The sequence below is a fragment of the Podarcis erhardii genome, assembly GCF_964252035.2.
Source record: "Podarcis erhardii genome assembly, chromosome: 1".
NCBI classification, from domain to species: domain Eukaryota; kingdom Metazoa; phylum Chordata; class Lepidosauria; order Squamata; family Lacertidae; genus Podarcis; species Podarcis erhardii.
The window spans coordinates 119,017,733-119,044,344 of record NC_138497.1 but is presented as its reverse complement, the minus strand read 5'-3'; the positions used below and the strand labels follow the sequence as shown (position 1 = coordinate 119,044,344).

Genomic DNA, 26,612 nt, shown 5'->3' with positions numbered 1-26,612 from the left:
AAGCCACTTCCAGTCAGTGTATACTGGGCTAGATAGACCACCGGCCTCACTTTTCCTGGCAGCTTTCTCCTGTATGCTTCCCCCCTCCAAGGCAGCAGGAATGAAACATGAGAGAAAAAGAGATTTATGTCATTGTATTTTAAGGCTGCTTTATTTCAGTTATTCGACCCGACCTGGCCACAGTGATCCATGCGACAGTCACCTCCAGGCTTGACTACTGTAATTCGCTCTATGCGGGGCTGCCCTTGAAGCTGTCCCAGAAACTCCAGCGGGTACAGAATGCTGCAGCGAGGCTCCTCACGGGGTCTCTGCCATGGGAGCATATTCACCCAGTGCTTTTCCAGCTGCACTGGCTCCCGGTGGAGTACAGGGTCAGATTTAAGGTGCTGCTTTTGACCTTTAAAGCCCTTCACGGCCTGGGACCCTTGTACCTACAGGACCGCCTCTCCTGGTATGCCCCACGGAGAGCCTCAAGGTCCATAAATAACAACACCCTAGTGGTCTCAGGCTCTAAGGAAGTTAGCTTAGCTTCAACCAGAGCCAGGGCCTTTTCAACTCTGGCTCCGGCCTGATGGAACGCTCTGCCTCATGAGACCAGAGCCCTGCAGGATCAGATTTCTTTCCGGAGGGCCTGTAAGACAGAGTTGTTCCGCCTGGCCTTTGGCTTGGAGCCAATTTGATTCCCTCCCCCTCTTTCTTTTTTCTTTTCCTTTCTCCTCCTACGATGAGGCTACATTTTTAATATTTTAATGTTTCAATATTTTAATGTTTCAATATTTTAATGTTGTATTTTAATTTTGTTTTTAAGTTGTATTCATTCAACTTGCTTTTATTATTGCTTGTTAGCCGCCCTGAGCCCAGCCTTGGCTGGGCAGGGCGGGGTATAAATAAAAATTATTATTATTATTATTCGTTTCCTGCAGCGAGGAAAAAGGTGAAACTTAGTTCACGTTGTTGGCATCCACCTGTCTCAAGAGACAATGGACAGAGCCTCCGGGGGTGAAGTCAAATCGCTGTGTTGGCAGCAGCAAAGTGACCTCTCCAGAGCACAAGCCTGGGCAGTGTGTGTGGAGGTCCTGGGCTGCCCAGATGACAAGGCCCCCCTCTCAGCCTTGCTGATGTGGTCCAAAGGAAAGCAGAGCAATAGGTTTGGCACCAGCTTGGCTGCAGGGAGATGCTGGAAGGAGGCATGCAAACCACCATCCAACCGTCTTCGGGACTGCACTCCAGATTTGTATAGGGTTTACTGCTTAGCCTTTTCTTCTCTTGAAGATATCCCACAAGGCAGCAGAGGTTTAGGATGAGAGTTTCCCTTCTCCTAGATGGGCTACCTTTGCAGGTTGATGAGTCCCGCCTGCCCTTACCTAGCTCACAGCGACAATCATCCCTGCATGCATTTATGCGGTAATGTGCGTGTTGTGCATTTAACTTCAAAGCCATTATTCTTGTTTTGTGCTGTGACCAATAGTCACACAGTCAATTTTATACAGTGGTACTTCAGGTTACATACGCTTCAGGTTATAGACTCTGCTAACCCAGAAATAGTGCTTCAGGTCAAGAACTTTGCTTCAGGATGAGAACAGAAATCGTGCTCCAGCAGCGCGGCGGCAGCAGGAGGCCCCATTAGCTAAAGTGGTGCTTCAGGTTAAGAGCAGTTTCAGGTTAAGAACAGACCTCCGGAACGAATTAATTACTTAACCCGAGGTACCACTGTACAAGCGCCACTGCGTGCAAAACAGAAAAAGAGCTGTTAAAACAGTGTGAGAGATCAGGTGGATAAGAACGTTTACAGAGAGCTTCGTTGTTATTTTTCCCAGGTTCCACTGCAGGAACAAGAAGGCCCATCGACTGGGACTGTGGGAATGTTTGAACTCATGAGCTCCAAAGACCTAGCATATCAAATGACCATTTATGAGTGGGAGCTTTTCAACTGCGTGCATGAGGTGAGGAGAATTCTTGGGCTTGTCCCATCGTAGGCTGAGACAGAAGTTGGTAACATGGCGGGGCAGAGTTGCGACAGAACTAGGTCTCTTCCCAGTGCATCTACACCATGTTGGCCTTCCCATTCCTTTGCCCCCACACCCCTCTCTCTCTCCCAGTAAGCAGCAGTAGTGCATTTGCCAGGAACTTAGTCTTGCAGCTCTGACCCCCCTGGACGGAGAGCTTCTGGGCTGCAAAATTCGGTGGTAAAATCCAGAGGCGGTAGAATGAGTTTTATCACTTCAGACTGCAAGTGCAGAATGCCATTTGGCTCACCAGGGAGCTCTAACATTTCTGCCAATTCTTAAGTGGAAGGAAAACGTTTCTGTTTCTGGAAATATTACACAATTTGGGAGAAATTGAAATACGTTCAAATACTTTCTTATCAAACCTAATCTTACATTGTTGCTTATAAAATTTTAACTTAGGCTTCATTCACACGGCAGTTTATTCTGTTTTTATTTATTTTTTATTTATATTTGGCCCTTCACATGATTTAAAAGCCGCGTCCAGAAACACAGGTTAATGCAAGTTTAGCACTCATTTCCATACTATTTGCAAACAGAGCTCTCTCTGCTTCTTTTGTAGCAACTAACATGGAAATGAGTAGCAAACTTGCAGCATTTCCCACTATAGTTCCAATATAATATGGAACTTAACAGGGAAAGTCATGAAAATGGAATAAACTGCTTTGTGAATGCAACCTTAGTTAACAGCGCATAATGTTGGGCTCTTTCATATATCCTGGCTTGTTCCGAAGCTTTCAGCCGTATTTTCCAAGTAACAATAAAATGGGAAACTGTAGTTAATGGAAGTTAATGGTTGGTTTACAAACTTATGCAAAGGTGTGACCAGTGCACTTATTCGTAAGTTGACAAGACTCTTGTCTAGTACAAACAACTAGAAGGAGAATTTAGTCAGCTTTTGAGAAGAGAGGAGGAACAGAAATGTGATCAGAGAACACTTGCTACATAGCAAGATCCAACCCTCAGACTATTTGGAAACGTAACTAGAGATTTGTTCCAGGTCGGTTCTTTTTTTTTCTTTTTAAAAAAAGCACAAATCATTTGTCTAACCCTGATATTCTTCCCTTCCTCCTTTTCCCCCTCCCCTAGTTGGAACTGGTCTACTACACATTTGGGAGACACAATTTTAAGAAGACCACAGCGAATCTGGATTTGTTTTTGCGAAGGTTCAATGAACTCCAGTTCTGGGTAGTCACAGAGATTTGTCTTTGTTCCCAACTCAGCAAACGTGTCCAGCTCTTAAAGAAGTTCATCAAGATTGCAGCCCAGTAAGTATAGCTCAACGACTTTAACGTTGCAAGTCCTGTAAAGTTCCCTGGGAACGAGAGGAAGTCCCATTGAACTGAATGGGGCTTACTTTTCAGTAGGCATGTGTAAGGGAACTGCCATCGGAGAGTCAGGTGGTGGAAGGGCTCAAGGAGGCTAGGAGACCCTCGGATGCTGAGGAAGGAACTAGCAGGGGGAGAGAGAGAGTTCCCGCAGAAACTCAGTCGGAGGGATGGCTCCAAGATACTTCCAGTGAGAACAGCGGAGAGGTTTCAGGACCTCCGCTGGGGACGCCTACTTCGCGCAGGAAACTGTCACGCAGAGAATCCAGAAGGAGAGTTTCCGTGAAGGAACTCTTATGTTGGCGTAAATTCCGGAAGCGCCCACTGACGGATTCTGCCAGCGATTGAGGTAGCCATGCACCCATGGCTCCGCGGTCTGGGAGAGTTTTTAGAAACTGATTGCATGAGTTGAGAACTCAACCATTTACGCACAAGCAGCCCCTTAACCCATAACAGCATATACAGTGGTTCCTTGGTTCTCAAACTTAATCCGTCCTTTCCAAAGGAAAGCGTTCCAAAACCAAGGCGCGCTTTCCCATAGAAAGTAATGCAAAACGGATCAATCTGTTCCAGACTTTTTAAGACAACCTCTAAAACAGCAATTGAACATAAATTTGGCTATCTAATGAGATCATTGATCCACAAAATTAAAGCAATAATCAGTGTACTGTACTATAAAATAAATAAGACAGTATTGTAGATGATAAAAATTTTAAAAAAATAATAATTCTTACCTGCACTGATGATAGTCATTGTTTAGATGGGGGGCTTTTATCCATTTCCGCAGTCACACAATCAATCGATCAATCAATAGCTGAACTGGGTTCCGCACAGTCACAAAAACAAATTAACCGAAAAAGCCTCAAATGCAAAAACGCAAAATAAATAGCAAAAACAAAAGCACCAAACTTAATCTGTTCCGGAAATCGGTTTGACTTCCGAAATGTTCAAAAACCAAGGCGCAGCTTCTGATTGGTGCAGGCAACCCGGAAACAGTAGCCGATAGCCACATCGGACCTTTGGCTTCCGAAAAACATTTGAAAACCAGAACACTTACTTCCGGGTTTTTGGTATATGGGAACCAAGGCGTTTGAGAACCAAGGTACAGGATTGCACTATGGCAAGAGAGGTGTAAAATATGTCCTTAATTTGGGCTATTACACCTGCCATGGGCTAGAAGCCACGGCAGACTGCTGTAGACTTCACATGGTCGGTTTTCTGTCTCTGGCAGGATGAGGGGTGAGTAAGAATTCTTTTGTATGAAGATTTTGTTCTGCATCAGAGATGGTTATTTCTTATTGCCTCTCAGACTGCCTGTGAGAAAGGAATTGTCCAGGAGCGGCCTGTCCATTGCATGATTTTATATTCTTATTTATTATACTTATTTGTTGCTTCCCGACCGCCAAAATGAGACACAAAGCAACTTACCCCCCCCAAAAAAAAGAACATTAAAAGCAAACGTAAAACATATAATTAAAGAGCCTAAAATACACACACACACACACACACACACACACACACACACATATATATATATATATATATATGCAGGTTTTGGTGTCCTCGGGTGTCTTCCCGTGTAAAAGTTGGGGTGTCTAGGCGACGTTTCGACGAGGTCTCACTCGTCATCTTCAGGCTGGTGCTTTCGGCTTCTTGTTACTGGAACAGAGCAGGATCTCAGTGTTTGAGTTCCTATAAATACTGTAGAGGGGGTGTGGTGTATAGCCTCCAATGTTCTGGGCAGAGAGGAAGTTCCCAGGCTAGTGTGCCTTTTCTTCTTTTGTTCCTTAATTACTTGAGAGATATCGAAACGTCGCCTAGACACCCCAACTTTTACACGGGAAGACACCCGAGGACACCAAAACCTGCATTCCTGTACCCGTGAAAATCTACGAAAGCAAATATATATATATATATATATCAGATGTAACGCCACTCCACCCCACTAAAATAAAGATCCAGAGGCTTGCGTGAATGAGAGTGTTTCTGCCTGTGGGATGCGGGTGGTGCTGTGGGTTAAACCACAGAGCCTAGGACTTGCTGATCAGAAGGTCGGCGGTTCGAATCCTCGTGACAGGGTGAGCTCCTTTTGCTCGGTCCCTGCTCCTGCCAACCTAGCAGTTCGAAAGCACGTCAAAGTGCAAGTAGATAAATAGGTACCGCTCCGGTGGGAAGGTAAACGGCGTTTCCGTGCGCTGCTCTGGTTTGCCAGAAGCGGCTTAGTCCTGCTGTCCACATGACCCGGAAGATGTACACCGCCTCCCTCGGCCATTAAAGCGAGATGAGTGCTGCAACCCCAGAGTCGGTCTCGACTGGACCTAATGGTCAGGGGTCCCTTTACCTTTACTTAACACCAGCTAGTGATGGCGCCAGTCTGCCAGAATCTGGGTTTTCCCCATTATGTAAAGTCCAAATTCTCCATAGGACACCCAGCATCACCACTGCAGGTAGCATAGGTTATGCTTCCATTATTATCCTACGCAATGATACTGGTACGGAATGTGGCAGGCCACATTCAAAGACTCGCAGTGCATTAACGGTGTAAAGAGAATCAAATCCCCGTTTTTAGCCATTTTTGCACAGAGCTGTTCTGCATTCTGTCCAGCAGAGGGCAGTAGCACATATAGATAAGAACAAAATGTGGTTCCTTTTCCAAATCATTACCAGAAAACAGGAATAAATTTCATTAAGCTAAATAATTTGAACAATTTCCTTATATACACTATTTTTAAAACACACACAGCCCCCGCCCCCCAGGCACACAAACACTGATGAACATTTACTTTCAGTATGCAAAAAAAAATATCAGGGAAAACATCAGCATTGCCTGAGGCAAGCAGATAACTAATATCCCAGAATCACTACCTACAGGATTAACCTCATGTTAATTCCCGTTTGACAACCTCCTGTTTATGTCAATATCCCCCCGCCCCCTGTAAATTGGAAATAGCTAAAGTTCTCAGGATCTTTTTTATTTATCGAATGCAAATAGTTGGGCAGATTTGATATTCCTAATATAAAACGATGACATCTTATTTCTGTTATTTCAGTTTCGTGGAGCTGTTCTTCGCAGTAAAAAAAAAATCGCTACTATGGCAACATGTTTTTGTGTGTGTGTGTTAACTATACAGTGAAACAGGAAAATGTAATGGGATCATGAGGTCGATCAAATGTAGTTTTGCTCAAAATAGGAGAATTTCAAGGATGTGAGTGGATATTGTTTGTGAACGACTTGCCTCAAGCTGTACCCATGTGAACTTGCTGTGATCCAGAAAACTCTGGAAGCACCATGTGGCCCATAGATTTGTCTGGGTTTCCAAAGAAAGGGAGAGAGACGGAATGGCTCCTCCTTATTTTATTTGCTCCATCCACTTTTGGTTCTTGCTTGTTCCACCATGAAATGTGGTCCACTTTTGCCTTTCCCCATGAGTTAAAGGACCCTCATAGGGGGGCGGGGGAGGTTCCTTAGACTTGTCCTAAACCAGTAGCGGAGAACCTAACAGTTTAGCCCAGATATCTCTTCCCCACAAACCACCTCCAGATATTTACTGAACTGCAGCTCCCATCGTGCCTGACAAGTGACATGATGGGATTTGGAGTCCGAGAACTTCTAAACATTGACTAGTCCTGTGCTGGGGTGCTGAGCATTCTGGGGGTATTACCTGTGACAATTTCATCACAGATAAGGGGAAAGTTTGGCACGGAGAATACATATGTGATTTCCCCCATCCGAGCATGATTCAGATGTATAAAACTTATTTTTTTCCCTATAGTTTTTTGCTCCCCCATAGTTAATTTTCTGGGTGGCATACATCAAAACATAAATGCAAATACAACATTAAAAACTAGCAACAGCAGAGATAAAAATTACCATGTAGGTTACCAGAACACTATAGGATCTTATGGGGAAATGTCCCCTTGCACCAACAGAAACAACGTTTGAATTCGGCCTTTGTCTCTTAGCAGGTTATGTTACTTTTGTTTCTCTAAATTGGAAGCTGAACTTGTGCTGAATGGGACTCCCAAAACCTAGCTAAGTGAGCATTGTTTTTGGAAATGCCCAGAGGATGGTGTTTATTGAGTGGAAGAGAATTAAGAAATACGTAGAACAAAAATAAAATGGTATGAAGAGGACTTTTAAGGAGTATCAGAATAAGACGTTAAGTGGTGACATTGTGGGTGTATTATTAAACCTTTCTCGTTTCACAATTGCTTGTGATTTGACGTAATCCTCAAGAGGCTAACTTGGAAGTCAGTCCGGGTGCTTCAGATGGTTTGCTTGTGAGAAAATATGCTCAGAATTGCAACCAAAGGAGTTAGTCTAAAATAAATACAGTAGGATATGCTTCCAAGCACGATAATAAGACTTGTCTGGATGAATACTTCCAAAATATAGAAGCACTCTAGAAGCCAGGCATTCTGATTCTCAGTTTGTTCCCACCCACCCCCATGCCCAATCAAACTGTGAACCTCTTCTTTTCTAGTTGCAAGGAATACAAAAACTTGAATTCCTTTTTCGCTTTGATCATGGGACTGAGCAACGTTGCGGTAAGCCGCCTCACAATGACATGGGAGGTGAGTGCAGAGTAAATCCACGCCTTTCATTTCTTCCTTTGATTTTTCTGCTTTTGCACATCGTGGTAAATCATCATTGACAGTTCACCACGAATGCAGAGACTTCTCCCAATTTGCTCCTCCCCTATCGGGAAGAATGAACCGCAATTCCTAGCTGAGCATTACGTCTGAACCAGGCACCACAGACCACAAGATGAGGTCAAGATTTCCTTTTCTCTTACCATTCATGGTTTGTTCAGAGCAAAACAAGTCACGGTTCCTAGTGATTTCATCACACCAAGCCCTGGGATTGTGGTTCTGTGCCATTGCTTGTGCTAATGGAGGAGTGAAGCAGTAGTGATCTCTGCATTCACTGTAAACCATTTACCATAGTTTACAGTTTCAGTGGAACCAAACATAAGAAGGGCTGTGCTGGATCAGGCCAGTGACCCAACTAGTTGAGAAGCCCTAAATGGCCTCAGTCCAGTATATCTGAAGAAGCGGCTCCACCCCCATTGTTCTACCCAGACACTGAGGTCCAGGGCCGAGGGCCTTCTGGCGGTTCCCTTGCTGTGAGAAGCCAAGTTACAGGGAACCACGCAGAGGGCCTTCTCGGTAGTGGCTCCCGCCCTGTGGAACACCCCCACACACACCAGATGTCAAAGAGAACAACAACTACCAAACTTTTAGAAGACATCTAAAGGCAGCCCTGTTTAGGGAAGCTTTTAATGTTTGATGTATTACTGTATTTTAATATTTGGTTGGAAGCCGCCCAGATTCTCTGCCTGAAACCCAGGATAGCCATGGCTAGTCAACGGGAATGCCAATGAGCTCAATGGACCTAATGGCAATGAACTCAGCATAAGGCAGCTTCCCATGTTCCTGTGAGGGAGCTGATGGTCATTTAAAAACAACAAGTTGAAAGTCCCCTGTAGCTCAGAGAACTAGTGTATACATTTGTTGGATCCTGACCTTAGTCATACGTGTTCCAGTAATGATAACAAAGGAGAGAGAGAGAGAGAGAGAGAGAGAGAGTGCGACCTTTGGTTCCAGAGCTAACTACCAGATTATATGTGGTAGTTCATATTATACAGCACCTTCCGGAAGTGCGCACTTGAGGAACGATTGGCCTGTGTACACATTGCAGAGGTCTGTTGTCCTTTAATGTAAATAATTTCGCCAGATCACTGCTCCCAAGGACGTCATTTTTTATTTCTTAAATGCGCTGCACTAAAGATGAGGCCAACGTGAAACTTGAAACAGATGTGTCTTCTTCATCCCCCCCACAAAAAAACCCCCAAACAAACCCTGCAGATGAACGCTGGGAAATCCACACTGGCATGTGGACCGCTTTGCTGCTCCTTAACCTCTGCGAACCAAGAGAAAATCTCTCTGGCATTTCCCAGGGTATTGGTGGTGGGGTGGGGTGTATTTTGGATCCCAAACGGCTAAAAGCTTCGTGGCTCTCTATTTATAATCTGGTTGCTAGGAGACTTACTGTATTTTCCCCCCGCAGCTGCATTGTTGTAAACCTGTGGCAAAAGAGCAAGTCTTTTTCCATCTCGGGGATGTGTTGTAGGAACTGTGCGTTGGGGAAATTGAGTCCGCCGCACACACAGTTCAGTCCATCTTGATTCGATTACAGGCTTCCCACATGTGTGCTTGTCTCTTTTATTGACAGAAACTCCCGAGCAAGTTCAAGAAGATCTATGCAGAGTTTGAAAGCTTAATGGTAACTGGCTTAATGCTTAAGTGCTACCTGGATTCACCCTGGTTTCTGAACACCTGATCTGAATTTGTCTATTTCCCAACGTTTTATGTGTCCTTGTGTGACTTTAAGGAATTTATGAGCCCGCCACAGCACTGATAAAACAAGCATGTATGACTAATAAATTATACTCTCAGGGAGCCTATTATGAGAAAATGTATGCCCTACTTAAAGTCGGCCTGGGAAATTTAGAAAACTTTATCATCCCTTGATATTTCTGCTAGATTCTATATTCCAACCAGCATGCATTATTGTTACAGATTTATGGTTTTAGAGCTTTATAGAGATGGCTCAGCAAATGCATACAGGAGAAGCATGCAACAGTTCTCTTCTTCAGATAAGCACACTGTTTAATAACCACACCTCTAGCTGTATTTTCCCTTTTGATAATAAACACCTCTTTTGTTAAGTAATTACACTCTCATCAGACAGCACGTAACTTATAAGGAACAGGCAGCTAATGAAATGGATGATTGCTATCTTTCCAAAGAAGCGTTGAAAGAAGACCATGCTTATTATGAATGAAGCATAAATTAGGTTATGAAATTATAACATTTTTTTTTAAAAAAAACTGTTAACTAACAAGTACAGTGGTGCCTCGCAAGACGAAAAGAATCCGTTCCGCGAGTCTCTTCGTCTTGTGGTTTTTTCGTCTTGCGAAGCAACCCTATTAGCGGCTTAGCGGATTAGCGCTATTAGCGGCTTAGAAAAGGGGGGGGGGAGAGAAAAAACTCGCAAGACGTTGTCGTCTTGCGAAGCAAGCCCATAGGGAAATTCGTCTTGTGAAGCGCCTCGAAAAACGGAAAACCCTTTCGTCTAGCGGGTTTTTCGTCTTGCGAGGCATTCGTCTTGTGGGGCACCACTGTATTTGTATTTTGCTAAATACTTGCATAGGTCTGACTGTGTCTTTTTCCCCCCAGGACCCATCAAGAAATCACAGGGCCTACAGACTGACGGTAGCTAAACTGCAACCTCCCGTTATTCCATTCATGCCTTTACTCATAAAAGGTAACTATCTGAAGGGGGTGAAGAGCACGCAGTAATAATAATGATGATGATGATGATGATCTCAATTTTGCAGAAGTCCTAATAAAGAAAAAGGTTCTTTCATAAATCTAAGCGTTATTGTCTAAATGTTACTTTTTTCTTTTTCTTTTTCTTTTCCTTTTTACAAATACCGGTAATTGCTTTGAATGGGCAATAGCATGTAGGAAGTGAGAAATTAGGTCTATCTTCTCAGTGTCTGGATATCTATGTCGGATTAACTATTGCCAGTTACACAGGTGGTGCCTTTATTTGTATTGCAGACATGACATTTATCCATGAAGGGAACAAGACCTTCATCGACAATCTAGTGAACTTCGAAAAAATGGTAAGTAGGGCATATTACTAAAGCAAGATTTTCCGCAAACCTGGAAGTGACTGTTCCGGTTTGTAAAGTATTTTTGGAAGCCGAACATCTGAAGGGGCTTCCATGGCTTCCGACTGGCTGCAGGAGTTTCCTGCAGCCAATCAGAAGCCGCACTTTGGTTTCCAAACATTTTGGAAGTCGAACGGATTCCGTTTGACTTCCAAGATACGACTGTATACTGTTTTGTTGCTTTTATGTATACCACTTGGAGATTTTGAAATCCTAAGCAGTTTGGAAATGCTTTAAAGTGATTGGCAGATAAATGAACCACTGATTTAATTCCATGGATCTAGCATAAAAAACATATTTTAAAGTTACTTGCCCCTTGCAGGTTAGTGTTGCTCATCTATAGACTGCCAAAGAAGCCACAGCACGTTCTCTTACCAAAATCATTATTTATCTGCCTAATTTCTCTCAGTAGCTAATTTTGCTGGCAGATGCCAATGGTTAGGCATATTCTGATCTACCTGGAATTTCCTACTTCCTTAGGAAACGGACTTCCTTGACACACATCAGTTAAAAGAATTCTGCTGCTTCCTTTCTTTCTCTCTTTTTTCATTCACTTCTCGCTCAGACTACCTGTTCTCCAAATCAGCCTCTAGAGAGCAGCCTCTCACATACCAAGTCAATGGATTTTGTAATGGCATGTTAATAACACTGTACTATTTTTTATTATTATTTTAAAAAACCTACCTATTTTAAAACTATTTCGATTTTCCTAATGGATTTGGTACAGCATGTTGAGCAGGCAGTGGCATCCCTGGAGCCCGTAAAGACTGCCTGCATTAGACCACAAATTCAGAGACCTTTTTGTTTGAGTTAGCACCCCATAGTACAACAAAGGCCCGGTTTTTTTTTAATGTTGCAGGTCTCTAACTTTAAGCATGCCAATGGAGCTCTTGTGAACGGATGGTTTTCTGTGCAAATAATAAAATAATAACAATAGCAACAAAATATTTTGAATATTAGTAAAGTGTAGTTGTCTGGAGAAATTATTTATGAGGTAAATAATTTATTTTTTTTAAAAAAAAAGGTCAGGAAGATAAAGGCCTTAGATTTCCCCTTACATGCCCATTTTCTACATGCAGGGAACATTGGTTTTTGCCCGAAAGACCATTCAGTACATCCCAGAGATGAAGGTTTGCCGCTTCGTCTGCTGTTTGGGAGAGTTGTAACTTAATCTGTGTCAAAAATCAAGCCCAGTGTGGCTTTAATTCCCCACCACCACCACCAAAAAAAAAAAAAAACAGAAGCCAGTTAGTTTTGCAAATTGCCTGATTCTGTGAGGCTGCCATTCACCTGTCAGGCTAGTGAGTTCTCCAGGACGAATTATGCAGTCAAATATTTGGCACCGGTGCTGTCGGTGGGGTGGGGGGGGACTAGAGGCCTAGAAGGACAGGCCTCTTTAATAGCTGCGCTAAAGAAAGCGTCCTGGCAGGTGCCACTTTTCATGCAGGAATGACAAAAGCTGCTGAAATTTGCCTTTTTGCACAACTCCCGAAAGGCTCAGGAGTCCTGGTCAGGGTTTGTTTTTTTTTAAATCCAGTCTTCACTAACCTACCTGTTACTTACTGACACAGCATCTTCTCCCAGTCCTGTTTTGCCTGATCCAGGCAATGGGGATAAAATGCAGCTGCAAAACTGTGGCTCCTAGCCTGACCAAGAAAAAAAATCAAGGCTTCTGTTGTAGGTAAAGGTAGACAAAGAACCATAGCTGTCAAGCGTCCCTTATTTGGCGGGACAGTCCCTTATCCCAGCGCCGTGTCCCGCTGCTGTCCCTTATTGATGATATCCCTTAAATTTCCCGGGTTTCAAAGGAAGCAGCTCCTCTCCCTCCCTGCCTGCCAGCCAGGGAGGAGGGAGGCTCCAACTGTGTTGCTCACCCAATAAGGAGTCTAAGAATGACTGGGGGGGTGGAGCTTGAATGCCTTGTGCCGATCAAATCGGCCGCATTGCCTGGGGACTCGCCTTTGCTCAGCGTTTCCCAGCGGAGAGGTGACAGTGGTTTTCCTTGCTGCATCCCCTTTGCTGAGTTGCTGTGCTGTGGGAACCACCGCTTGAGGCTTCGTTTGGCTGCTGGCTGGGCTTTCTGCCTTTGGCTCAGAGGGGCTCAGAAGTTGAACATACCTGTGCTGGGAAAATCCCTTATTTTGGCTGCTGATCCCTTATTTTCGAGGCTGCTGGTCCCTTATTTTCAAATCTGTAAGTTGACAGCTATGCGAAGAACTGCAGGTGCATAGCTGGGGGCCTAGCTAGAGAGTTTTGCCTTTATGCCTGGAGTTGGCCATGAGAGGAACATGCCTTCCTGATGGAAAAGCAAGATGCACAAGAACAGATTCCACTGTTGTCCCTGTCTCTCTCCCCCCTCCCCAAATTCCTTGCATCAGGAAAAGAGCTTCTGGTGGCACTTATCTAATGTGCTTCACGAGAATATCGCTATCATGGTACTTGCTGAAAAGCAGCCCATAGGGGCATTGCAAGACGCCTCTGCAACACAAGCTTCTCCATCCATGGCCGTACAAAAATAGTGCCACCAACCACTGGTTCTTCTTTTTACTGAGACTCTTCACCCTTGAGGTGTGAAATGAGGATTAGCGAATTTGTGCATATTGGTTTTCAGGTTTTATGGAGCTGAACAAAAGGAATCCACGCACTGATCCTTATGGGGGGGCGGGGGAAGAGAGGGCAAGCATTCTTTCGTTTTTGGAACATAAAGATTATGCCAAAAAAAAAAGTGAAGTATGTGACTTAAACCCTTAGTGGTTTTTGTGTGGTGTGGTATGAATATTTATAACAACATTGGAGCCTGGGTCTAGGAATGGATTAGCAGAAAATGTCCTGGCTTGCTGCCACTATTCTAGGCTGCCTGCAAGCTGAATTGGAACTGCAGGGTGAGGGTGTCGAGATGACGGGGTGAGCCTGGAGAATTCATTGTAATGTATGGTTGGCTCTGTTTTGGAGGGATCCAGATTTAGTGCTGCATAACTTTCCAGCAATGGAGTTCCAAACCACACTGGGAAAACTTAAAACTATTTTCTGGGGGGGTGGGGGATACAAAGTTAGCAAACAGTTTTATTGTGGGGGTTGCATGTGTGTGAGTGTTGTTGAGATTATTATTATTACAGCCGCACCTTGCATCCTGAACACCTTGTGAGTTGAACATTGCAGCTCCTGAACCGGTTTGCAAACGTTCTTTGTCCAACGCGGGTTCTATGGGTTCCAATTGGCTGCAGGAGTTTCTTGCAGCCAATCGGAAGCTGCACCTTGGTTTCCGAACGTTTTGGAAGTCGAGCGGACTTCCGGAACGGATTCCGTTCGACTTTTCCGAGGTACGACTGTATTTTTTTTTGCAGAACTTTGAACTCTTTGTTATCCTTTAGACGTTTGAATTTGTAAGTAGAGTCAACAATCTGCTGCTGGGTTTCCCAGACGTGGGTCTCCAGCTGTTTTTGGACTACAACTCCCATCATCCCTAGCTAGCAGGACCAGTGGTCAGGGATGATGGGATTTGTAGTCCCAAAACATCTGGAGGGCCACGTTTGGGGAAACCCTGATCTACTGTTTCCCTTATGAAACATTACTAAGGCCAGCTTTACAACCAGTTCCAAAGCCAGATTCCTAAATGAAAAATAATAAAAAGAACCAGATTTATAACCATAAACTAAAAAAAAATATGCAAAGGGCCCATGCATTGTACAGTTATATGTTTTCCTGAGTCGTATTGGTCCGAAAGAGTCATTGGCAATCATTCCTCTTTGGTACAGTACCTTTCGGTAGATGTGGCTACGGGAATGTTGTGTTTGTGTTCACTGCTGTTTCCAAATGTTTGGTACTGCATGGTTTTTTAAAACACTCCCAGGTAAATGTAAGAATGAAACATAAATATACACCTGTTCAGCATGGAGGAGGTCACTGAAAAGATTTTACCGGAACAGAAAAAGGATTAAACAAATTCATTCAACAGATAGGACAGCAGAATCTTGCCTCCTTGTTCACAAGCAGTGTGTTTCTGAGTAGCAGATACCTGGGGGCGACAAAAAAGGAAAGCAAATTGTCTCCATGTCCTATCAGCCTTCTTCAAGCTGGTATCCTCCAGGTGTTTTTTGGTTTTTTTTACTACAACTCCCATCATCCTTGACAATTAGCTATACTAGCTGGGGCTGATGGTCTTTTTGTTTCAAAGCTTCTGGAAGACACCAGGCTGAATTATAAATAGAGCCTTGGTTTGATCCCACATGGTGATTTGCTTAGGTTGCATACAAACATATACTTTTTTTGTCATTGTTGCTGGAAAAGCCTCAGAGAGCTTGTTCAGATACTGCAGAAAAGCACGTGTGGGGCATTTTATCATTTCTGAACATAGGTGGAGCAGTCCATCTATAAATGCATCCCCATGTTAAAAGAGGCATGCCTATAGAAAAGTAGGGAGGAAGTCTAGACTAAACCCTTTTTAATTCTGACAGGCTTGCTTGCCACATGCAGGATGATGGTTTTAATATGGTTGGCTATTATTTTTTCCTTTCAGCGTATGATTTCAAAAACCATTAGGACAGTGAAATTCTGCCGCAGCCAGCCTTTCAGTAAGTATCAAAATATGTGTGTTGTTACTGATACAGTTGTTCCCTCCATGTCACAAGCTTATAGGCTGTGAACACAATCTGGAATTACAGCCTATGTTAAAGGCACAATCTAATTCTACTGAAATCAGGGTGTGCCTCCTGCGTCATTTTACTAGAGATATCAAGGTTTTGGGGTTTTAATCAGGTTACCTATGCCGATAAAATAATGCATACCGTTCTTCCAGTTTTTGTGAAAAATAACCAAGGAGAACTAAATGAAGCAGCAATTTGTGGGACGAGGATTACAGAAGAATGCAGCAAGGTTAATTTGAAAGGGACGGAAGGACGGGGCTTTGTGAATGTGGCGTTCTGGCTTTGCATGTTTATATATTATTCTGCTGGTGGAAGGCTGCGTGGCTTGTCTTGTTCTGCTCAGATTTGCGTTTGACTAAGCGTACCAATAGCACATCACTTCTGTTTCATCAGATCCCGACGCATCTCTGGTGAATAAGAACCATCAGGATGTCCGGAGTTACGTTCGGCAATTAAGTGTGATTGACAACCAGAGGACTTTATCACAGATGTCACACCGGCTAGAACCACGACGTGCTTAAAACCTTTCAAGTGATTACACCTTCCCCTTTCCCTCCGGTACAAGGTCATTTGTTCGACTTTCTGTGCTACTGCACTGCCACTGCAAATATAAGCAACAACAGATTCTAACATCTTAGGTAATTAACGCACAATGGTACCTGCCTTCCCTGAGAAATAACAGAGGCTGTTTGAAGAGGTCGTGAGCTGTAGCTGGGAGATTACTGGTGTTATATATACTTCTGGTTCGTTTTGAAACACACGAAACGTCTTGTATATAAAATAAATCTTTATTTAAGAAATTAAAAAGGAGGAGAGAAAAAGAGGACACCCAAAACAAAATGGTATAACAGCTGGTGAAAAGTTGAACCTATAACTTCTGCCGTTTCCAGTGAATGTATAGGTGGGTTCTCTTATCTAATAAAAGAAATAGCAGTATTTTCTAATACATTATCAAATTGAAGGCCAACTTCTGCCCTTCGTTTTGCATGTTTGGCTCTCAAGAGCTTCAGTAGCAAAAGAAAAATTAAAAATAAAATACCTAATGGCAGAAAACAAGGTACAGTTACGAATTGCCATGGCTTTAGTATTCAGAGAATAGTCAAAAAAAGCCTTTCCCTGTAAGAGAATTATATTTTTTAAGTCAGCTCTTAACCACATTTGCCTTACTACAGTAGAGCATTGTGGCCACTTAAGTTAACCTGAGCATTGACTGGGCCTCTAATACTTAGGTACATATTTGTTTACATTTCATTTCCTTTGGGATTTTTCTTTAAACTGCCAATCAGGATTTTACAAAATGCCAGGAAAAAAGTAATGATAGTTTGGGAGGAGGGGGGGAGCATTAAAAACTTGCAAAAAACAACAACAACCCACAAAACTTCTTCAGAAAGAGCACAATATGCACAACATCTTTTCAAAATAATAATGTTTCTTTTTTCCTGGGCACTGAAACCTTCGACAATCAGCTACAATGGGCTGGTTAGGTTTGTCTTTTTTGGATTTTAAACTTTACAAAATATCCTCCGATTTTCAGGAACCGTTTTGCACTTTTAAGTAGTCAGTATACAGAAACGTCAAATCTTTGTGAGGATTATTTATTTCTTTACGTGTTCGTCGTTGCGTCACAACAAATTACTTTAATCTTGTTTTATTCAGCATGTAATTGAAGTACAATTTGGTCTTTGTACTGTACACGCTCTACATTTCATGGCTACGAGGAGTGTGTCGTATGTTTTATGTAAATAAAATGCACTGTCTTCATTAAACGTAACTGCCGATGAAAGCATGTGTGCCATCCTTTATTAAAAACGGTAGCGCCTGTTATTTGCACCTTGATCTATTACTATAGACACTATCTTTGCCCAACGTAGACAGTAGTTGAACTTTGCTATTATGCATTCAATAAGTACTTCCCTCCTCTCTCTCTTTCAGCAAACCTCCTATTTGACACTGAAATAGCTGGACTATAGCGCAAATGGTAGAGCAGACTTTGCATGCCAGAAGGCTTCCGATTCAATCCGTAGTATCTCTAGGTTGGACTGGAAAGCTTCTGCCCATGAGCATAGCTACTTCTGAGCTAGGTGGACCATTGGTCTGGCTTGCCTTCCTATGAGTTTGGGCTTCACTAGACTGAAGGCATTCAAGCACATTGGAACTTTAGGTTTGCACAGTTAAAGGTGGGGTTCAAGGGCCCTGTTGCCCTAGCAAGACAAATCCACTTCATAAAAGAATTGGGTGCTTTGTGGTCTGCAGCAAATGCACAGAAAGGTGTAGGATGAACAAGCAGCCGAAAGGAAGGCATCTGAACACTCTGCAAGCAAATTGGGATGAATGCGCAACAAGAACCAGATATAATCCAACCTCAGCGTACACTTTGTGCGAGCAGATCAGGATGAATGCTCGACGAACAAGCGGTCTGCCTTTTTGAAGGTGAAAAGGACCCAGAGAAGAATTCAAGGGCCATTGCACAGAAATGGCTTTCTCAACTCCAGCAAACAGAGACAAGTAGAGGCAACTCGGTGAAGGGCAACCTACTCATATGTGTTACGTGAGTCCAAAGGGTTTAATGCAGCACGCTGGGATAGGCAAGAGAGGAAAACAATGCTCTCAAAAGCCTCCTAAACTCAGGCAGGGATTGTCTCTCTTCAAACGACAGATTGGGGCATGTCCCCACCCTTTAAAAATCATTTTAACATACCAGGAAATAATTCTGGAATTTAGTCATCAGCTTGGCATAAAACTGGAAGGTGGGTGTACAATTGACAGGCTGAGGTTTCTTGATTGTGAAAGGAAGCTCCCTCCAGGTTTTTAGAAACAAAACATTTTCACTGAGCTAGTGCAAAGGGTGGTGTTCCTCAGTCTCAGGGCTGGCCCAAGACACTTTGCTACCCTTCCCATAGCCCAAGTCAAGGTACGTAGGGGGTGGGGAAGGGGGAGGGGCATTTGATTCAGTTTGCATGTTAAGGTAAACTTACCTAACTTACATTTTCTGAAACGAGATGAGAACCGGAATAGACTTTCTCCAAATTTTGCAGTGCAGTTTTCCAACTGGCGTATTCAAAAATGCATACACGAGGGTAAAGTGTGCATATAAATGCATATATTCGTGAAAATTGTTTAGTAAAGGTGTGTATGGAGGAGACTCTTGAGAGTCCCCTGGACTGCAAGAAGATCAATCCTATCCATTCTGAAGGAAATCAGCCCTGAGTGCTCACTGGAAGGACAGATCCTGAAGCTGAGGCTCCAATACTTTGGCCACCTCATGAGAAGAGAAGACTCCCTGGAAAAGACCCTGATGTTGGGAAAGATGGAGGGCACAAGGAGAAGGGGAGGACAGAGGACGAGATGGTTGGATAGTGTTCTCGAAGCTACAAACATGAGTTTGACCAAACTGTGGGAGGCAGTGGAAGACAGGAGGTCACGAAGAGTCAGACACAACTAAACAACAATAACAACAAAGGTGTGTATATAACGACAAATCACATCGAAACGACAAATCACATCGAAAAAATGGGTGTGTTTTGAGAAATCCGCACTAAAATGCTCGTGAATTCTGGTGAGGGCTTTTTTTTAAAAAAAATTAAAATTGCAAACCGATGTAGTGATGTGGAGAACTGAACTTACGGTTGGAAAAATAAGAAGCTGAAATATATATATTATATATATTCATATATATTCATGCCTCCCTACATAGTACCCAAATTATTTTGTCACGTGAGGCAGAAAATCCCACATAAAATACCTCCCCTCCCCCAAAGTCCAAAAACAAGGAAAATTGAAATAACTAACCATTTTGGTACTTTTTCACAACACCCCAAATCGGCTTCCTGCCTGAGGTGGCTGCCTCACTCTGCTGAGTGGTAGGGCTGGGTTTGGGTGAAGAAGAGTCTTCTTCAAACCTGGAAAGAGTAAAGACACATTTATAAACCTCCTCATTTCACCCTTTTAAAATGAGCCTTACCATATTCTTCCTTTATACTTGTCCCACAAATGGGTTCTTCGCTTAGCTTTTCATTAGTGGAGACAGAGCTTCAGTGGCTGTTGTTTTAAATTAGGCTTTTTTCTGCCCCTCACGTGAAGGGCCCAGGGTGGATCACAGCTGTTTAAAATACAATCGCAAAGTGCCATCGCAGAAGCAACTTCTGGTTATATTTTACGCAGAGCAACAGAACCTGGTTTAAGATCTGACACCTTTCCGCAGTAGTCTCCCAAGGACGCCTGTGTTTCCTCCTTAATGGTATTAATTGTAGTAGCATGAATAATCTAGGCACGCAGCTGGCGTGCAGGAATTTATAAATGATCAAACTAATGCTGCTTTTGAAAACAACAGTCTTCTCCTTTGTGCTACTCAAGCCACCCCCCATGGTCTCAAAGGAGCTACATGTTGATGATAAAATAAACAGCTTAAATTAACGCTTATGACAATTGATATCTTCCCTCATTAGATTTCATGTCAACATCCACTATCAAAGATGAGACAATTTGCATCTTTTAAAGCAAATTTTAAGTATGCCTTTAACACACACACACACACACACACAGAGAGAGAGAGAGAGAGAGAGAGGAGTTGTTGCTAGAAGTCAGAGCTTGAGAAAGAATATCAAGAGAAAGAGGAAAGATACAGTGAAGACTGAAGCCCTTTTGAGCATTCAAAGTGTTTCCCATTTGTAGGGTACAGCGATCTTGCTGTAATCAGTTGCCTGGTCGTCTTGTGGTAAATGGAGGCCATGCTTTTCATTCAATATCTAAGCATGGGTTTTGTATCCACATTCTTGGTGCCTCACTGTTTCCCCACATCCTTTTTGTAGCACAGACAGGGACATCTAGTCCACACCCCTGCAATGCGGGAATCTTAGCGAAAGCATCCATGACAGATGGTCATCCAAGGTAAAGGTACCACTGACCATTAGGGTCCAGTCGCAGATGACTCTGGGGTTGCGGCGCTCATCTCGCTTTCAGGCCAAGGGAGCCAGCGTTTGTCCGCAGACAGCTTCTGGGTCATGTGGTGAGCATGACTAAGCCGCTTCTGGCGCAACGGGACACCGTGAGGGAAACCAGAGCGCACGGAAACGCCGTTTACATTCCTGCCGGAGCAGTGCCTATTTATCTACTTGCACTTTGACGTGCTTTCGAACTGCGAGGTGGCAGGAGCTGGGACCGAACGACGGGAGCTCACCCCATCGCAGGGATTCGAACCATCGACCTTCTGATCGGCAAGCCCTAGGCTCTGTGGTTTAGACCACAGCGCCACCCGTGTCCCTCTGCTTAAAAACGTCCAACAAAGGAGAATCCACAACCTTCCGAGGGAGTCCATTCTTTCTTTCTTTTTAATGCTTTATTGTTCATAATTATATTTGTACAGCGTAAACTCATAATCATCATTACCAAGGGAGTCCATTCTACAGTCGAACAGTTCTTGCTGCCAGTAAGTTCTTTCTGGTGTTTAATCAGAACCTCCTTTCTGACAACTTGAGACATTGGTTTGGGTCTTACCCTCCTGGTGGTGCCCGTCTTTGTCACTCTGGATTCGGGGATCTGAACCCAACTGCCTTTTGATTGGCCAACGGCAATGGAGGCAATCACCCATCCCTTCAGAACGGCATTTTCCTATCTCTTAGGACCGACTGACCCACATTCTACCGATGTTCACATGGAAGCCTTCTCCAGTTCTCATTTGAATGTTTGCTACCACCACCAAGATCTGCACCCGCAGTTGCTCCACCCACTTCCCATGCCCTTCAGGGCTCATCACAGCAGCCCCCCCTTGTTGTGGTGTAGCCCCCGGAGCCAACCAAGGGTATAGTGAAGCTCGTAGAGATCCATTGCATATCTGGAAAGAATCAGTTGCATTCAGTGATGTGGGTTTTTTGGAAACATTTGAAGTGGAAAACAAGATACTAGCCCATAGCTGGGATCCAGACCCCCATGCATTCCTTGGCTTTCAATTGCAATCTGCAGAACGGGAAAGCTGAATTTTGGGTTTCCGCTGTGGGCAGTGAGGAAGATCTGGTTGCAGACGTTGTTCCTCTTTGTTCAAAAGCAGACAGTATATCTGTCTGGAACAGAAAGACATGCATCAAGAGTCTGAAGCTCTGAAGTTCATGGAACTGCTTTAACAACATACCGTAAGGCCACCTTACGGAAACACCCATTTGCTAAACCAGAAGAGCTGTGAATATCAGGGATGTGCTTAACGGAATGAGGATATCCTTCACAAAACAAATGCTAATGCTTAATCAAGAAATTATTAGATATATCTATTCATATATTCAAATATTTTAAAATGACTTTATCATGAAATGCTATAATGAAGTTTCAACTCCTGCACTGTTGAGCCTCAATGCATGATTCCAGGAGAAAGTAACTATACGGTGGTACCTTGGTTTCTGAACATCTTGGAAGTCGAACGTTTCAGTTTTTGAACACCAAAAACCCAGAAGTAACCCGGAAGTCGAACAGTCTTCCAGAACAGATTACATTCAAAAACCGAGGCAGGTACCACTGTAAACACCAGAGCAAGAATCACTGAGACCATGCTGTCTCTTGTCCAGATAGGACTGCAGCTGACAAGTCAGCCTACCTAAACTGGTAAAAGGTCTTCCATTCAACAGGAGAAATCTGTGCCTCCAAGTGACAGAGATGGTTCAGGGAGCACCCTCTCAAACCGCCAAGCACACCAGAAGGAGTGCAGTCTTATACAAAAGCATAATAAATGGCATTCAGGTAGCCAGATCACCAACCAACATCACTTCCATCTCAGCCCATGCTCAAGCCCTATTTTAGTAGTTCCACTGCCAGGGCTGTCTTAAGCATATGTGGCGCTGGGGTGCAAAGATCTGCCTGGCGCCCCCCCCCAGGCTGCCCAGTCCCAGACGCGCAGGAGGGCGGAGCTCGCTGGCCACCTCAGCATCTCACTGGCTCGGTCACCCCCGAACTCGCGACGCAGAGCCGCCCGGAGCAGAAGAGCCTGCCGCGGCGCTCCAACTGACGGTCGGGCTCTTCCCCGGATTCAACTCTTGGGCCCCGGACTCTCGGCCTGGTGCCCCTGAGAGCCTGGCGCCCGGGTGCCTCGCACCCCTAGCACCTATGGTTAAAGATGGCCCTGTCCACTGCGTCACCCAAATCAGTTGAAAAAGAGAAATAAATCTGTTACGTTATCTGCATATTGATAACACCTCACCCTAAAATCTCCACATATGACTTCATTCAGTTATTTTGTGTAGCTGTTAAGAAGAAAAGATGTGCATGCCAAGGACTCTGAAAAAAATCCTGACTAGATGACTCTCACGGTCCCTTCTAACGCCACAATTCTAGTTTTCATGTTATAGCATAATGCTACCATTTTCTGGAATTTGTCATCCAGGAAGGAATGGAACCACCTTAAAATGGCGCCTCCAATTCCCCATGGAGAAGAAACAACAGGGCCACACTCCCTTATCTCCAGCCTAAGATATCCATCAGGGCAATAAAATCTAGATCTAATGCTCCACTGAAATAAATCCAGAAAACAAGCCTCATCCAAAAAATGCTTGGAATTGCCACAATACCCCTGAGCACTTAGCTCAGGAAGGGGACAGTAGCAACAGGCGGATGTTTAAGTCTCCCACCTTTTGTTCATTCTAATAGTATCCCATTTTATTTTATTTTTAACTGAGAGGCAAAAATACTTTTACTCAGTCCCTAAGAGTAAAAAAAAAGGAAGAAAAAATAATAATCCTGGAAACACTGCGTTACTGTATTAAAGGATGCTGTCTGCTGCTAGGTCCTTGCAATGAAAGGAGATGAAAAGACAAAACAAAATAATTCACTCCGCTGAAAGGGAAAAGGACCAGATAATTCTCTGTGAGTCAAATAACTTTTCATATAATTTTTAATGCCATTTAAAAAGCTAACAAAACAAGTTAAGATAAAAATCGAAGGGTTTAACCTGCAGGGGTACCTAGAAGGGATAATGAGTTTTGCTATGAAAAAATAAAATGAGGAGAAAAAAAGAAATATTTTAACAAAATGTAACTGGAGAAAATTATAACTCTAAATTGTTAACATAGCTTCTTAGTAAGGTCAACTGCATAATATACGGTACCTTAACCTCTTCCAGCAATTTTTTAAACACCATGCAGCTTAAATAGCCTTCTTCTGAATTCAGAGGTATTTCTTCTGGGAGACCTGAATGCAAATCAAGAGGTAATAGTGGAAGGAAATTAAAAGATGTGCTATTCTCATTTCGGGTTCCCCCCCCCCCCTACTCGTAATAAGAAAAGCAGCACAGAGTGCGCTACACGGCATAGTGAACCTCTGCCTTCTTGAATAGCTTTTCTTTCGCTGTTAATCTGAAATACATTACACCCTGCCTTTTCAAATAACCATAGTGTTCTTTACTCTGATCAGCATTAAAGTTTAGCAGGAACAAGCAGCAGGTGTCACGAAGGGTCAACGTATTAGCAATCAAAGGAAATAATAGCCAGATTAAAAAGTTTCCCTTTAATAAAAAATTAAAATAAAAAAATCCCCAGAAACTTCTGCAACACCCTGGACCTTACTTTGAGCATAAACATTCCATGTACAGACTCCAACATTGGGGAGTCGAAATAAATTGTTAAGTGACACGGAGATCCGAATCTACGAGAATCCAGTTCGATTTGCCATTTTTAAAAATATAGCTCGCCATATGCAACTAAATTGGACTCAACACACACCGGGCATTCTGGCTTGCCACAGAAGGATGATGGTAAGAGAGAGAGAGAGAGAGAGAGAAGAAAAATAAGAGACAAAATTGTGCCGAGCAGGGATGGGGTAACTGAATGTGGCTTCTAGCTCTCTCTATCTGGTCCTCCAGTCGGGACTCTTCCCAGGCCAGACTTATCTCTAGCTCTGTCTTGGGTGATGCTGTCTTGCTTGAACTCTGATAAAGCTCCTTGCTGGCCTGGATGAAGGATAGATGCAGATGGTGCAAATTGAGTGTATGCGGAAATCGCCTCCCACACAGAGATTACATTTGCATTCATTGCTCCACTTACTGTAACGTAAAGCACAAGGCAACCTGCTTAGCAGATGGTACATATCCGGAGCAGACCTACATCTGATATGCCCCAATGGAACTCTGACATGCCCCTCGGACATCTAATTCAGACGCAAAACTGCATTTGATACGCCCAGTTCTGGGCTGGTACAGACAGGGTGTGAAAAGTCCCTGCCCTGTTCAGAACCCATATGGAGAGAGCCTGTTCAAAGTAAGCATGCACATGTAAAAATCCTATGAGTGTAAGCCAAAATTGCATTAAAAATATATATATATTTCCAGGAATCAACCAGGCCATTTTGTCTGCTTAGACCATGGTAGAACAGACAATCCTAGTGGTGGGGGCTGGTGCCATATATAGGACTCAATTGGAAATTTCAACTATCATTTGAACCAGTTCTCTGTTGGGAAAGATTTGTAACAGAGGGGGGCATACCCCTACCTATTAAGAAAAGCAGCTCTACCCAACATTTCAATGGTTTTGTAACAAGGCGGTGGGCTACTGGAAGAAAACAATTCATTGTTCCTCCTAAGGTGTCAGGGACCATGCTGAGAATGGCTGCACTGAGGAGGAATGGTGGGAGGCACCCCCTCCCCCGATCCTGAATCTTCCCAGGAACAGGACAGCGTAGATTTGGAACAGTGGTTTGCAGAGGGGCACAGTTTGAATTATTTAATTTCGCCACAGAGTTGGCTACACCTACCCAAGGCCTGGTCCCAGAATAATTCTGTTGCTCCACCCCTTTTCTGTTGCTTCATGGATATGCCTGTTGTATTATGATTTGTATTATGTATATTTGTACAGTGGTTCCTTGGGTTACAGACGCTTCAGGTTACAGATGCTTCAGGTTACAGACTCTGCTAACCCAGAAATAGTACCTCGGGTTAAGAACTTTGCTTCAGGAAGAGAATTGAAATTGCGCAGTGGCGGCGCTGGGGCAGCGGGAGGCCCCATTAGCTAAAGTGGTGCTTCAGGTGAAGAACAGTTTCAGGTTAAGAACGGACCTCCGGAATGAATTAAGTTCTTAACCCGAGGTACTACTGTATTATGATTTGGTTTTGTTTTTCTTTTCCCTTTTTTATACCTGTACCTCAGCCCACATGTATTTCTAGGCAGGCTACATATCAAATATGTGTTGGATAACAATTTAATATTGATTAATTTATTTTTAAAAGATGCACACATGCTAAATGGAAAGAAGTAGCATTCTGGCATCTTTTCACGTTACACAGATCACACAAAAATGTTTTGGCAAGAACATACTATTAGATTAGATTAGACAACGCAAATGGATGAAACAATGAGGCGCTCAGAGTAGATTCATAAAACAAGGCGAACGATGTTAAAACCCACATTGCACCACAGAGGAAAGCCGCTCTGAAATTAGAACAGCAATTTAACACTATTGGATCTCAAAGTTTAATATAAGAACTAGCATGAGGGCTATATATAAGATTAGAAATATGTTTGGAAATATTTACAATGTAGGAGTAACTGCCAGCTGAGTAAAGCCATCAACTACAAACTGTGATACTAGTGGAAATATTAAAGGATAAAATGGTTTTAACTTCTGCATGGCTTAAAAAAAGGGGGGGTATTAGAAACCAAATCTGTCGCCTATTAATCTTGTTCTCATGCTCCAGGCTTCTTCTGAACACAGAACAATATAGAAGCGCACCTTTCTACAGGGGATACATGTTACTGGGGTGCAAACCAACTATCAGGAAAGATGATTTAATCTAATTGTAGATCATGTCCTAATTTACAAAGATCAGTCCTCTGTTTAGAGAACTGACAGTCCTCTGTTTGAAAGTGTACAGTATTCTGTTTTAAAGGGCAGCAGAGTCCTTTTAGAAATGAAGAACCATAAGAA

At 43.3% G+C, this 26,612-nt stretch overlaps 1 protein-coding gene across 4 annotated transcripts in view; it reads left to right on the top strand.

The window, feature by feature from the left end:
* The window catches only part of RAPGEF4 (Rap guanine nucleotide exchange factor 4), a 170,127-nt gene extending 152,625 nt beyond the window's left edge, over nt 1-17,502 (top strand). For all 4 annotated transcript variants that reach the window (XM_081864670.1, XM_081864672.1, XM_081864671.1 and 1 more), the window contains 8 exons: nt 1,818-1,943; nt 3,096-3,274; nt 7,819-7,909; nt 9,570-9,620; nt 10,577-10,664; nt 10,964-11,028; nt 15,593-15,647; nt 16,113-17,502. In XM_081864670.1, the coding sequence (XP_081720796.1) occupies nt 1,818-1,943; nt 3,096-3,274; nt 7,819-7,909; nt 9,570-9,620; nt 10,577-10,664; nt 10,964-11,028; nt 15,593-15,647; nt 16,113-16,240 (783 nt within the window). In that variant the 3' untranslated portion in view covers nt 16,241-17,502. The remainder of the gene's footprint in view (nt 1-1,817; nt 1,944-3,095; nt 3,275-7,818; nt 7,910-9,569; nt 9,621-10,576; nt 10,665-10,963; nt 11,029-15,592; nt 15,648-16,112) is intronic.
* Nucleotides 17,503-26,612: the final 9,110 nt, after the last annotated feature.